The 15640-nt window shown below is 36.8% G+C and overlaps 1 protein-coding gene across 2 annotated transcripts in view; it reads right to left on the bottom strand.

Annotated features, from left to right (window-relative positions):
* Nucleotides 1-15640, bottom strand: part of RABL3 (RAB, member of RAS oncogene family-like 3) — a 41167-nt gene that overhangs the window by 24866 nt on the left and 661 nt on the right. For both annotated transcript variants that reach the window (XM_011940653.1, XM_011940652.1), the window contains exon 2: nt 10632-10723. In XM_011940653.1, the coding sequence (XP_011796043.1) occupies nt 10632-10723 (92 nt within the window). The remainder of the gene's footprint in view (nt 1-10631; nt 10724-15640) is intronic.

Here is a 15640-nt window from a genome sequence, read left to right on the forward strand (position 1 = left end):
CATCTTCCAAGAATTAATTTTTTTTTTTTTTTAAGAAATGTACATGCCAGTCTTACTGAATCAGGACCTTTGGGATTAAATACTAGGCATGTGTATTTTGAACAATTCTCCAAATGATTCTGCTGTAACCCCCTCATTAAGAACTGCTGCTTTTACAGAATGGGACTATTCTGGTATCAGGAGGCCTAGATTCTACTCCTTGATTGCCACTGATTATCCCTGGTATCTTGGTGCCTCAGTTCCTTTGCCTAAAATGAAAGAGTTGTATTATATGATTTCTAAAGTATCTACTGGCTTTGACATCATAATTAAAAAAACAAAATCAGTAGTTAAAACAGATGTCATAAAATGCACTAAAACTCACACACTACATTCAACTTAATGCTTTACACTTTTACTTACATGTTTTTCGTCCAAATCCTTTTGGCCAAGGAAAAATTTAAATAAATATGCTACTTTATAAACAGCCACATTAACATTAAGAAGACAATTATCAGATTGACATCAAAAACAGTATGACAGAAAAATGAAAACAACAGTCACAGCAGCTGAGGACCATTTGGGATAATGGAAATTAATTTTGTATACTACAATAGAAGGCATCATTATTTTGTTATATGGCAAAAATAACTTATAATATGTGATCATGCCAAGTCAGCAATAAAAAAGTTAAACCAAGCAGAAAAAACACATGTTTTAGCAAGATTTCTAAGCAAAACAATGAGAAAAAGCAGTATGAGGTCTTATAAGGAGTAAGTTATCTGTCATGAAAAAGCTCAGCCACTTCAGTTAAGTCTTTCCAATCCTACCTTCCTTCTGGGCCCAAATCAACCAGAGCAGGTTTTGCACTCCTCCTATTTGCTTCTATAGCATCCTACACACCTCTATCATTTCACTAAGCACACTGTCTTATTTATCTACTGATATCTCTTCTTCTGGACTGAGTGTAAGGGCAAGGACCATGTATTATTCATCCTTTAGCCCTAGAAAATAGCATAATATCTAGCATATATTAGATGCTTAGACAGGTTTGTTAAATACATGAATACATTTTGGATAACTCATCCTCCAGGTTTTTATTATATTCAGTTTATTATTTACCAAATTCCAGTGTTTCTCCAGTACAGTTCCGAGAGCAAACTAAATCAAAACCAATAGGAAGTTTGTTTAAAAATACAGATTCCTGGACTGTCCTTGAAACTTCTGGGATGGGGCTCAAAAGTCTGTATATTTTTTTTAAGTTCCCTAGGTGATTCTGATACATGATTAAGTTTGGCAACCACTGCAGCACACCATTTTTTTCTCTAAATTATTTCAAGTATTTAATGTTGCATCCTCTAAAAGACAGAATAGCCACCATCCAATATAAATTTCTAGGCAGCATACCCTCTTAGCCTTGCATTGTACCAAACCTGTTAGCCAGCACCTTTCAGGCTATGCATACTCCCAAGCCAGACTGACTCACTCATCTATACTCTTCTCTACCATAAATTACCTTTCCTAGTCAAATCCTTTCCTGTTTCCTTTTGAAATCAGAAGATAAGGTGTCCTCCTTCCTTTCCAACTTAATTAAGTTTAACCCAATTCACATGGAATGAATCCCAACGACTTTAAATCAGTAGCTTACAGCTTGTAGTTATGACATTACATCTTTCATATGTGTGAGTAATCTCCGAGGGAAAGCCTGACATTATAACAAGTATTGCTCTCGACACAGTAAGTAGTACTTTGGTGCTATACTGAGAGTCCAACATGATGGGAGGTAACACCAAATCATAAGAAGTGTGTTTTATATTTAAAGCAGGTCATCGAGGATCTGATACTTAGAGTCATTGCAGACCTTACAGCTATACAATAAAGGATTTTCTTAACAGGAAGCAACAGTACAGCTGATCACCAGATGGAAAACGGAATACTCCTCAACAATGCTGCCACTTTGGACCTTCTCATTTATTCAGCTTTTGACTTTTTCTTGAAAACAAAATCAAGACCTATGTACATAAAGTTTTGTTTCATTTGAAGAGTTCATTCATTGTAACTTTTAAAACGCAGAAACACATTTAGAAAGAAAATGACACACATTAAGAAAGAACAGTGGATATTGTAGATACTAATAAGTTTGGTTTAGTATTTGTACCTGCAGAATCATTATTAAAGAGAGGAAGGGAGGTAGGAGGTCTTAGGAGGGAGTTGGTAACAGAGAGAAGGGTGAAAAAGAGATAATAGGAGAATATACCACAGGAGCAGAAATTAATTTCTGTCATTCACTGCTATACTTCCAGTTCCTTGCACAGTGTCTGATACCAAGGAGGTATGCAACATATGTACTGAAGGAACAAATGAACAAAGAATAGTGTCAAGGTTACTGCTAACTGTCTCTTCCCTTCTGGTTACTGCTCTTTTGCCTTCAGTCAGGCTTAATGTTTTCTATTTTTAAAAAAGCCCTTCACTTTCCTTTCCATTCTGTAATCATTTGCTCCTTTATTTAATGTCTAAACTTTGTGAAAAATTGATTTAAACCTGTCTCTGTTTCCTCTCTGCCAGTCATATCATTTGGTTTCTGCCACAAATATTCCATTGCACTTTCAAAGGTCAGCAGAGACTTTATCATCACCAGTATTTTTTTTCCTCTCTCAGTCCTCATATTGCTACTGTTTCAAACTAAAAATCAATCCCTCTATGAAATTCTCCTCTCTCTTTGCTCTTATAGTTCATTTTGGCTATCCTCTTATTTCTTTGATCAGTCTTTCTCTGACCCCTCTTTTCCCATCAACTCTCTAAATACACCCCAAGTTCTCCCCACCTTTTTCTAAATTTTCTCTTTCAGAAATTGCATCAGTTCTAGTGGTTCAGGATTATTTCTATAAATATGATTCCAACTCAGAATTGTCTTTTGAGCTTCAGCATTTCATTTCCAGGACAGCTCCAGTTGGCTAGCTCACAGACACCTCCTTTCACCATGTTTGGAACTGAATTTACTATTGTTTCCTTCTTTTTCACCTATAATATGGCCCTCTTCTTGGGGACAGTCCATCTAGCCACTTACTCAAGCCACCCATTCAGTGTCTAGGATAATTTTACACTTACTTTCTTGAACTATTATAACACTTATTTTCTATATCAGTGCTGTCCCCACGGAATTTTCTACAGCCATAGAAATGTCCAATACAGGCTGCGTGTGGTGGCTCACGCCTATAATCCCAGCACATTGGGAGGCTGAGGCAGGCAGATCACTTGAGGCCAAGAGTTTGAGACCAGCCTGGTCAACATGGTGAAACCCTGCCTTTACTAAAAATACAAAAATTAGCTGGGCATGGTGGCACGTGCCTATAATCTCAGCTACTCGGGAGGCTGAGGCACGAGAATCTCTTGAGCCTGTGAGGCAGAAGTTGTAGTGAACTGAGATGGTGCCACTGCACCCTAGCCTGGGCAACAGAACGAGACCCTGTTTCAAATAAATAAATAAATAAAAATAATAAAAAAAGAGTGAATGAAATGTCCAATACAGTAACCATTAGCAACATGTGACAACTTAGCAATTGAAATGTGGCTTGTTTAACTGAGGAGCTAAATTTTTAATTTTAGTCAATTTAAATTGCCACATGAGGCTACTGGCTACTATATTGAACAGTATGAGAATTTTTTTTTTCTTAATACTGTTCTGGAACAAGAGGCAGTACAGAGTAGTGATCAGGAACACAGGTTCTTGAAGCAGGTTGCCTGGGTTTGAATCCCAATTCCATAACTTACTAACTATATGATCCAGGGCAAGTCATGTAGTGCCTCTGTGCTTCAACTGCTTCTATGTCAAATGAATAGGGGCACTAATAGTATCTGCCTCAGAGGGTTGTGAGAATTAAATGAATTAGTAGGAAAATGGATGCCTAGCCAAAGTAAGCAATAAAAAGTGTCCCACCTCATATGCTTAGTGAAGATAGAGACTATTCCTTTAACTTCTCCCCAGTGCCTGTATATTGATATGCTGTCCAAAGAGGAATTCAATAAATACCAATTGTATGAAATGTGTAGAGAGTTAAATTACCATTAAAGTGAACTAGAAATGACAAATCAATTTGCTTATTTATAATTTGTGAAAAGATTAAATTCATTAAGTCTTGTTTTCATAATTAAGAGTATCCATGCATTTATATTACTCCCATTAGACTTGGGGCAGCAAAGTTAAAGACAGGAATGAATGAAGAATACCACAAAATAAAACTTTTCCTCCTTTTCTCTTCAGTTCAGTTGTGAACACCTCTGCACTAAATACTAAATCCAAAATTTTCATAATTACTGAGCACATACATTAAACTCATTAGCTTCACCTGGTACTTAAGATTAAACAATTACGTCATCACCGCTATCATCTCTATTTTTAGTTGGCTCTTAATAGATTTGAAGTAAAAGAGGCAACTGTTTCTAAGAGTTTTGAAAAGTGTGTATTCATGAATCTACACTAATTCTGGAGATCTCTTCTCACAGGTTTCACTAAAACAAACACTATAACTGCAATATAAAAGCTGCTACAGGTAACAGTGTTCTCCCAAGTTATTTAGGTAAAGCCTTTATAAGCTTCAGTTATTCTTTCTATAGAAAAGAACTGTTCACTTTATTATAACAACAGTCAAAGTGATTTACATGTCTATGACAACTTTCCTTAAGGTTATCATTTAAAAATGCCTTTTACTTATGTTGTCACTCAAGCAATGCATTCTTCTAAAAAATGGAAGACGTGGCCAGGCATGGTGGCTCACTCCTATAATCCCAGCACGCTGGGAGGCCGAGGCGGGTGCATCACCTGAGGTCAGAAGTTTGAGATCGGCCTGGCTAACATTGTAAAACACTGTCTCTACTCAAAATACAAAAAAAGTTAGCCAGGCGTGGTGGCGCATGCCTGTAATCCCAGTTACTTGGGAGGCTGAGGCAGGAGAATCGCTTGAACCTGGGAGGTGGAGGTTGTACTGAGCTGAGATCGCACCACTGCACTCCAGCCTGGGCAACAAGAACAAAACTCCATCTCAAAAAAAAAAAAAAAAAAAGACAGACGTCAACTGGCTTAAGATACAATGAACAGTAAAGCAAGTCATTTTCAGCCCGTGTCCCATTCTTCCACAATAATATAATTCAGGTAAGACTGTCTTTAAAGGAATCAATTAGTGCCACACTCATTCCAGTAAACCCAGTCACATAATTATATGACATCTGACTTTTTGTTTTGTTTTTGAGACAGAGTCTTGCTCTGTTGCCCAGGCTGGAGTGCAGTGGCCTGATCTTGGCTCACTGCAACCTCCGCCTCCTGGATTCAAGCGATTCTTCTGCCTCAGCCTCCCGAGTAGCTAGGATTACAGGTGTGTGCCACCATGCCCAGCTAATTTTTGGATTTTTAGTAGAGACGAGATTTCACCATGTTGACCAGGCTGGTCTCGAACTCCTGACCTCAAGTGATCCAATGACCTTTGGCCTCCCAACGTGCTGGGATTACAGGTGTGACCCACCGCACCTGGCCCCAAAGCAGAAGTTTCTAAAGGGAATTACTGCTGTTACTTCTAAAACTTGGTCAGCATCTTGAGAACTAACTAGTAATCTCATGTTGGCCTGCTCTCTGGGACTTTGCACAAAAGTATTCCTTGCAGACAAAATCAAGTCTCCACTCTCACATACAGGGGACTGCTGAGATAAAGTTTCTTTTGGAAACTTTGCCACCAGCTATACTCAAGATATTTATATCCTAGTTATCCTCTGTTACTATACATATTGGGTCCTTAATTGGTCTCTCATATTCTTATTCCCAGACTGCTTTTGCTTCCTCTACCCATCATTAAACTCCTGTTTTCTTCTCTGAATATTTCCACTCTTCTCCTGGAATCTTACTTCACGGTTACAAAATTCCATTATATCCTACCCTCAGTCTCATTCTATTAAGAAATCTCTGCTTCTGCCTTGAAAACACAACTTCTTATGTCCTTTCAGATAGATGCTGTTCACTTTTCAATATTCTAATTACCTTGGAGTTCAGAAAATAGGAAATGCCTTGCTTACTCTCCAAAGCTACTTCTAGTGTGTTATTCCTCTACTCTTATATTAAAAATCTGTCTTCTTTAGATGCTCTGGACCATCAGCTATACTCCCCTCCCTCCTTGTCTTATCGTTAATATGTACTAGCTTCCTATTAGCATCTCATTCTTAGTCTTGTCCCTCTGCTCTATAAGTCCTGTCATTAAACACTTCTATATCCACTTGGTGATCTGATTCCACACCTTACCCAGTATTTCTCAAGGCATTATTCACCTACAACAGAATCATCAAGATGCTTCTTAAAATGCAGATGCTTGGGCACCAATCATAACTCTGAGTCAGAATATCTGAGGGCAAGGCCCAAGAACCAAATAAAAATACTAAGACTGTCAGACTGGTCATCAAAACAAAATTTAGCTGGATCTTACTTATAAGAGATATCCCATAAATATTAGGACACAGAAAGTATGAAAGTTGAAATATGTAAATAAGGTAAACCACACAAACACTAACTAAAAATAAGTTGGCTTTAACTATTTTAATATCAGACAAAATAGTCTTCAAGGTACAATGTATTACTAGATATAGGGAGGGGCATATTAAAATAATAAAATGTTAAATCCTTTAGGAAGTTTAAACAATCGTAAATTAGTACTCATCTAGTAATATAATCTCAAAGTATATAAATGAAAAATGGACAGAATTAAAATGAGGAATAGACAAATTCACACTTATAGGTGGAGATTATATTACTCATTCCTTAGCAATTGATGGAAAAAACAGACAAAAAAACCCCCACCCAAAAGAGATGGAGAAGATTTAAAAAATGATTAACACATATTTAGAACACTGCACCCAACGATTACATAATATACTTTGTTTTCAAGAGAATATGAAATTTTTATCAAAATTGACCATAAAACTGGACATGGAGCAAATCTCAACAAACTTCAAAGGATGAAAGCATACAGCTTATGTTCTCTAAGCACAATGAAAGGTAACTGAAATCAATTATTAAAAGATAATAAACACTGTCAAATGTTTGGAAATTAAGGAGCATATTCTAAATAACCCATGAATCAAAGAAAAAATCACAATGAAAACTAGACAATAGTTTGAACTGAATAATAATGAGCAAAATTTTAGGAATGCAGTTAACGCTGTGCTTAGATAGAAATTTTAGAGCCTGAGAGCTCTAAAAAAAAGTCTGAAAAAATTAAGCAATTACTCATTTCAACAAGTTAGAAAGAAGACAGTAAATCAAACCCAAAGAAAGTATGTTCATAAAGATAAGAGCAGAAACCAACAAAGCACAAAACAAACATACGATAGAGAAAATCAACAAGGCAGAAACTGGTCTTTGATAGACCTTTGGTAAGACTGATCAAGAAAGCAAGAGAAAAGCCACAAATTATTCTACCAGAAATGAAAAAGGGAATATTGTTCAATTATCTTATTGAAAAACAGTAAGACGGAAACAAATTTTTTGTGTCAATTTACATAAAATTCTTTCAAAAACATAAACTACCAAAATCGACACAAGAAGGAATATAGTTATTTTATTATTTTCTTTAATGTTACTTAAAAACTTCCCACAAAGAAAAACTTAGGTCCAGATGGTTTCACCTGTGAATTCTTTCAAATATCTAAGAAAAAAACAATACCAACATTAAACAAAATCTTTCAGAGAACAGATACAGAGATTAATACTTCCCAACTTATTTTATGAGGCCAGCATAAGCCTGATAGAAAACCCACAAGGAGATTACAAGAAAAGAAAATGATGGGCCAATCTTTCTAATGAATTTAGATGCAAATGTCTAAGAAAAATATTAGCAAACTAAATCTAGTGATATATGAAAAGAGCAGCACAACAAGACAAAGTTAGAATTATTACAGGATTGCAAGGTTGCTTTAACATTTAAAAAAATTAATCAACATAATTTACCACAGTAATGGAATAAATCAGGAAAATCATGATTATCATGAAGAGGCGACAGGTAAATTCAATACCCATTCATGATACAAACTCTCATTGTAATAGGAATAGGAAGGACATTTCTTTAATCAAATATACCTATAAAAAACCTTTCAGCAAATACTTTACTAAATAGTGTTATACTGAAAATTTCCCATAAGATGGAAATGAAACAAAGATGCTTGCTGGTGCCACTTCTATTCAACATGGTACTGGAGTTTTAGCTAATTCAATAAGACAAGGGGGAAAAAAAACCAAGACAAAAGGTGAACAACATGAATAGAATGCGTGCTGGGTGGGGATAGGAAAAAGGAGTAGGGCAGAAGGCAGGGAAGGGGCAGAAAATTGGACTAAAGTTCAATTACGACTTCACATTGTAAAGCACTAGACCGTAACTTCCCTCTTATTAAGCTTCTTTGATCCTTCCTACAAACCTGTAGACTCAATAAAGCACATATTACTGACCTCTATTTTCCAGATGATATAACTATGCCTCAAAGAGGTAAACAGATTAGTCTAAAGTCACTCTTACAGAAGTGAAGGGCAATTGACTCAGGAGGTGAGGGTTTAAATCTAAGTTTCTTTTCAATATGTCATGCTCTTTCACAGAATGGGAGCTAGAAAAATCCAAAGGGAAAATTTGTCCAGAACTTGCTATTGGGTCTCCCAAACCTAAATAAAGTTGCCACTGAATTTAGGAATATGGTTGGCCAAAATGACACAAAATAGGTCAGCTCCTGCTTCAAACTTAGAGAAATGCTATAAAAATATTTTGAGACAGAAAGACTAGAGAGAGGAGAGACAGAGAAGACTAGCTCAAGAGAAAGTTAGGAGAAGGAAAGGAATATCCCCAAATGCTAGAAATGAAAAAAAAACTTAAAATCCGAGTGAGAAGTGGGAACTGACATAGATTCAGATATAGCTTCAGGGCTGGTGCCTGGAGTCTTAATGCCCATCCAGGAATAGCAGACCTGTTTTCCAGCATTCAAGGCAAAAGTATATGTGGATGAGTGATGAAGACTAGACTGTAGTTGCCTTTTTGAAATCTGGACCTTTGATGAGCTGCCCAGTCAGTGAAAAGAGAGGTGGAAAAACATTGTCCACAGGCTCAGGGAAAAGGCAAAAACTTTCAGTCAGGGGCCTCAGACAGAAGGTAGAGATAAGATAAATGGTCCACAAGAAATGGAAACTACAGGTCTGTGCTGCAATCAGATGCTGGGGGAATTTACATTACCTAGATTTACATTATCTGAGCTGAGAAATTGAAATCCTTAGGGTCTTGGCAATGACAGAAATTTAAAGGCACTGTATAGGGCTACTTTCACAATATAGCATACAGCACTTCCAAAGGGAGAGGAAAAAAATCCTGTTGAAGATGTGATCATCTTAAAGAATTACAAGCCATACAAGGAGATACATTTCCATGAAGCAGAGTAGCATATATAGCAAGAAGCATAGCTACCTCTCCTCCAGAAAAAAATAACTATGTTAGAAATGATTAAAATAAAAACCAGACACCATAATGAAGGATCAGGACAATTTGGAAAATTTTTACATTTTAAAAAGAACTAAAAGGAACATCTGGAAATTAAAAAGTATAGGTACTTGGGATGAAAAACAGTGTAGATATATTAAAAAGCAGATTAGATATAATTGAAGAGATTCTTAGTTAACCGGAAGGCAGATATGAGTACACCATCCAGAAGGCAGCAAGGAGAAATATTAACAGTTATGAAGAACAAAAATCTCATGGAAAGCCAAGAGGAAGGCATAGAAGAAATGAGGAAAGACACATAATGACTTAAAATTCTGAAAAATAAAGACATGAGAACCATGACTACATCTGAATAGGATGAATACAAACGAACCTACACCTAGATACAGGTTAGCAAAACAACAAAATATCAAAGATTAAAAAAACACAAAAAATATTTTAAAAGCAACCAACGAAGAAATCACCTTAAAAAGGAATAATAATTAGTCTGATAGAAGATTTCTAATCAGCAGCAATGTAAATCAGAGCTAGGGAACAATAGTTTCAAAGAACAGAAGGAAAATAACTATCAATCTAGCCAACTACGTTGCCTTCCCTATATGTTTCTTAACATAAAGGAGAGAGGTGTGCCAGCAGATGAGAGACTTGTCAGAACTAGCTGGCATTAGCAAAGACCAATGATATCTGGGAAGATATTTAATTTAATTAAAACTATACCTAATTCCTAAACACAAGATGGAACAAATGACCCAGACATGAAGCTCCAGGAGCTTTTGCCTTTGCATTATATTTCTAGCTGAAAGCTGGCAGTCTTAATAGCACAAGCTTAGGCAGAATTATTTACAGAGGATGCTATATGAACTCTAGATATACGGCATAGTGATTAAAACTGAAGTCTGTGGCATCAAACTGTTCAAATCCTGACTTTGCCTTAGTTTCTGCACCTACACATCTCAGTTTTAAAAAGGTGAAATAAGAAGAGACATGTAAAACAACTGGCATAGTACCTGGCACATAGTATGAATGTAACAAATTCTAGCTATTACTATTAATCTTGACCATAGTACTGTAACTTGATCATGTAACCTGAAGCAGTTATCTTTAGTACAATTATTGAAAAGCTAAAATACAAAAGACACATACTCTGACATCCACTGAGCAGCCCACAGTCCATGATGGATTTCCCAGTACTTGATTTTGGCATAGAAGATGGACTAATGAAGATTTCCCAACACCTGTAAGAGATACAAGAACTCTAGTCATGTAAGAGACAATGCCGAAATCTGTTTTGGAAAGAGTAACACTAATACTACACAGGAATAATGTTAAGTAAAGCATAGCTGTTAGAATGCCATACCAACAATATAAGCTTCACTGAATAAAGTGAAGATGGTAGAGGGCAGTGGTTCTCTCAAATTTAGTATCAGAATCACCCAGAGGGTGGGTTAAAACATGGAATGCTGGGCTCCACCCCCATACTTTCTGATTTAGAGGGTCTGTCTTGGGGCCCAAGATTTCTAGCAAGTTTCCAAGTGATACTGATACTGGTCCAGGGGTCTCACTTTGAGAACCACTGGTCTAGGGCAATTTCATATTAATGAATCCCTTTCCTTTTGAATGATTTAATCAATTTAGCCTATTTTAGAATTGTAGAATCTCAACTGATCTTAGAAGTAATCCCTCTCTCCTTCACACCAACGCCGAGGTCCCCTCCATGGCATCCTGTTAGAGGGTCTTTGGTCTTCCAGATTGAGCTTGAATACTGTCAGTGAGAGGGATTCACCATTTCACAATTCTAAATTTAGACACTCCAGTTCTCCCACATGGTGATTTAAAAAAAGCAGCCAACCACTTAGCCCAGACTCACCTTTTGGAAAAAAGATCTACTCCCTCTTCTACATCATGTCCCTTTAAGTCACCATTTGATCTTCTTTTTGATTTCTTGGGCTTAGGGAAATCTAGTTATTAATGCTAAGGGTAGCATTCAGAGATATGTATCAAGAGGAAAGGGAAGGAGCTCTTCCTCTACATCCATATGTGGAGTCACTCACTCATTCATTTAACACCATTTTTGGGGTTCCATTATGACAAACATGGTTGGTATTTTTACAAATCACTAGTTTTATCAAAAATTTAGATAATCTCTTTGATCATACTGTGTATGAACCTATTGTTTATGTTAATTTTTATTATTAAAAGTTACATTTACAATCTAGAAAGTATGCACAAATGAAGGCCAGGCACGGTAGCTCACATCTGTACTCCCAGTGCTTTGGGAGGCTGAGGCAGGAGGATCACTTGAGCCCAGGAGTTTGTGACCAGCCTGGGCAACATAGCAAGACTGCATCTCTACAAAAAATAAATTTTAAAGAAATTAGCCAGGCATGGTGGCCTGCATCTGTAGTCCTAGCTACTCAGCAGGCTGAGGCAGATGATCCCTTTGAGCTCAGGAGTTGGAGGTTGCAGTGAGCTATGATCACACTGATGTACTCCAGCCTGGGTGACAGAGTGAGACCCTGTCTCTTAAAAAAAAAAAAAAAAAAAAAAAATCACCTCAAGACTACTGTCAACATGAAGGTTTATTTAATTATTTAATTCCACATGAAAAGTTTTTCTATGAGCAGGTGGTTATTGTGATTATATACACAGTATACTTAAAAACAATAAAACAACATAAGCCTCTGCTTCCATAGCTTGTTCTGTCTGGAATATCCTACCCATCCTCTCCTTTCCCTCCCCTCCCACATTGGCCTGGTGAGTTTACCTTTGGAGACTCAGCATCATTCTAGTTACAAAGTATTTTCTGACCCCACACAGGGAGAACTAAGCATAACATCCACTATCCTCTGGGCCTCCACTGTACCCTGTACATTTTCCTACAGAGCACTTAAAATACTTTATCACATGTGTTTGTTTATAGGTTTTATCAACTCTATTTAATTTGAAGTTCCTTGAGGGTTCTCATGCATCTTTTTTATCTTCAGTACTTAGATCAGAACCTTAATTAGAATTTATTGACTAAAAGTTTCCATATTATTCCAAAATCTTCATAAACATTTAAAGTATCTCCATAGTACTTCAAAGAGTAGGCATAAAAATTTACTTAACCATTCTTCCATTATTAGATATTTAGGGTGTTTTGAAATTTTGGATATGCTAGCGAACGGTTATTTCTATTTAAACCTTTGTTTAAAATTAAAATTACGTCCTTAGTATACCTTCCCAGAAGTAAACTCAGTACTTAAAAGGAAACATTTGAAGTTCTAGATATGTATTGACAAGTAACTTCATGGGGTTATACTGCCACCAGCCATACACTTGAGCCTGCAGGTCTTGTTGCACCTCAACAGTATCATGTGGTTGGTTTTCCATCTTTGTTAACCTGATAAAAGAGACATCTTGGCCAGGCGCTTTGGCTCACGCCTGTAATCCCAGCACTTTGGGAGGCCGAGGCAGGCAGATCATGAGGTCAGGAGCTCAAGATCAGCCTGGCCAACATGGTGAAGCCCGTCTCTACTAAAAATACAAAAATTAGCTGGGCGTGGTGATGGGCACCTGTAAGCCCAGCAACTTGGGAGGCTGAGGCAGGATAACTGCTTTAACCCAGGAGGCAGAGGCTGTAGTGAGCTGAGACTGCACCACTGCACTCCAGCCTGGGTGACAGAATAACACTCCGTCTCGGTGGGGCGGGGAGTGACATCTTGCTTTAGTCTGCATTTCTTTACTTTCTGATAAAGATCAAAGATTATCATTATGATTATCCTGGCAAATCAGTTGTTTTTCCTCTCATAAATTCTCTGTTGATCTGTTCTGTACGTTTATCTACCGGGTTTTAGTGTTATTAATTTATATGAGCTCTTTATCTATTAAATATATTAATCATTTTATGTATGTGTAATTGAATCAAACATTTTACCAGGCTTCTCTTTATTCTTTTAATTTTTTTTACATAGAAACATTCAAGATTTTTAAATACTCAAAATTATATTTGTCATTGAGTTTACTGCATTGTATCTGATATCTGTAACTTTTAGGATATATTGTTGATTCTGTGTTTGTAAATAGGTTTGTTTATGTTCAAGGAATGTATCTAGCCACTTAATTGCTTGATGCAACACTTGAGGCCTAGTTTAGCTTAATTGTGTTAGGGTAAACATTTCTAGGCAGTAAAATCGTATAGCTCTCCATGAATTAACTGCTTTGGGTGATTAAGTATTAGCTAACATGGGATGAAACCCTAAACAGTAAGAACAGTTGAAGTGCTAGGGAATAATGGCTAATTTCATTTCTTTAAGAATTTTGGGAGATTCTGATTCTATGCTTTCATCTTTTTTGGGGGAAAAAAGGCCCAATATAAATAAATATCAGCTCCAAATACAGCTGTTTGGTAACATGTTAAACTAGTCCCTAATCTCTGAAAGAAAGAGAAAACCATATGGTAGTGAGACTTTCAGGGTTCCTTACCAAATTACCAAATATCTCAATAGGATAGAAAACAAATCTCCAAATATCAACTCATTTCTTTCTTCTTTTTATTTTTATCTTTGAGATAGGGTCTCACTCTATCACCCAGACTAGAGTGTAGTGGCACAGTCCTAGCTCACTGCAGCCTCAAATTCCCCGGCTCAAGTGATTTTCTCACCTCAGCCTCCTGAGTAGCTAGGACTACAGGCGTGCACCACCACGCCCGGCTAACTTTCTGTATTGTTTTTGGTCGAGAGGTCTTGCCATGTTGCCCAGACTGGTCTTGAACTGAACTCAAGCAATCTACCCGACTCAAACTCCCAAAGTGCTAGGATTATAGGCAAGAGCCACCTTGTCTGGCTAAGTCATTTCTTTATATATTTGTGAAACCCTCAAAATTTTATGAGGGAAATGGTCTTTATTTAAAAATAAACTCTCAGGTTTGAAACAAAGGCAGAGGAAGTGTAAAAAGTGTATTCTAACCTGTCAGACTGTGTACTTTCAAATGACAGTTAAAAGGAGACTGACAAAATTACCTTTTAAAAAGATAAACAGGCAATAGCTAACTTTGCACATAAAGGTTAACATTAGTGAATGTGTGACAACATCAATCACTTTCCTGGCCATCACAGCTGTGTCTTCTGCTTCACAAGTAAACCATAAGCGGGGGTGGGGGTGGGGTAGGTAAGCTTATCAATTGCCTGATTACTTTTCCACATTTAACGTAGCAGCTAATTCTACCCTGTTATATGATGCATTAATTCCACAGTTATAACCCCAGAACCTAATACAGTGCCTGCCGGAAAGAAAATAAATTGACTAGTTGCAGCAGTTTGTAATATGAAGGGATTGTTACATACAACAGAAGATGGAATTACAGAGGACAGAAAACACCCACTTAACATATCGTGAAGAAGTCTGTTAGTTCTGGATTCTAAATTCTACTCAGAGATACTCTTGCGAAGTCCCTTTAGGCCACCATTACTTTCTTTATCTGTAAAACTGAGTGATTTTGTTAAATTAACTTTGGCACCACTTCAAGCTACCTGATAGAAATGAAGTCGACATAAATTGTGATTATGTTCATTTGAGTTTCAAAAGGCAACTTTCTTAGGGGAATATTAAATAATGCTCTCTGTAAAATATTTCATAATGCAAATAATACTCAGGGCAATGTGAAAACAGTCTTAACCTATCTTTGCCGGCCACAATTTTATTTAGTTTCTGTTAAGCTAGTTTTCAAGCCTCTCCACCTCCAAGCATCTAGCACAATGTCTCTGCTCACAACACATGCTCTTAGGCCAACTCCAGAAGAGCACATCCATAAAATCCAAGTTCAGCATTTATTGAAGTTCCTAAAGAGAGATGAACTGGGGATTATGGAAGAAAAGATAAGGGCAGTGAGGTGGGAGCTGGAAATCCAGACGTCAGCTGTAGTTCTCAAATGTCCCAGGGGTCAAAAGAATTTTTTTTTTTTGCATCCATTGAGATTAAAAAAAAAAAAAAATTTAACACTAGGATTAAATTGGACTCAGCGTTAAATCCTAGCTTCTTCAGAATAAAACTCACTTTAATTTCTCTATCGTACAGTCTAGGATATAATAGGTTTTCAACGAAGATCAAACGAGAACCAGGAAATCAAGAAGCTCAGTTAAGAATAAAACAGAACCACCACCCAATATGTCACT

The sequence above is a fragment of the Colobus angolensis genome, unplaced genomic scaffold, assembly GCF_000951035.1.
Source record: "Colobus angolensis palliatus isolate OR3802 unplaced genomic scaffold, Cang.pa_1.0 Scaffold190, whole genome shotgun sequence".
NCBI classification, from domain to species: domain Eukaryota; kingdom Metazoa; phylum Chordata; class Mammalia; order Primates; family Cercopithecidae; genus Colobus; species Colobus angolensis.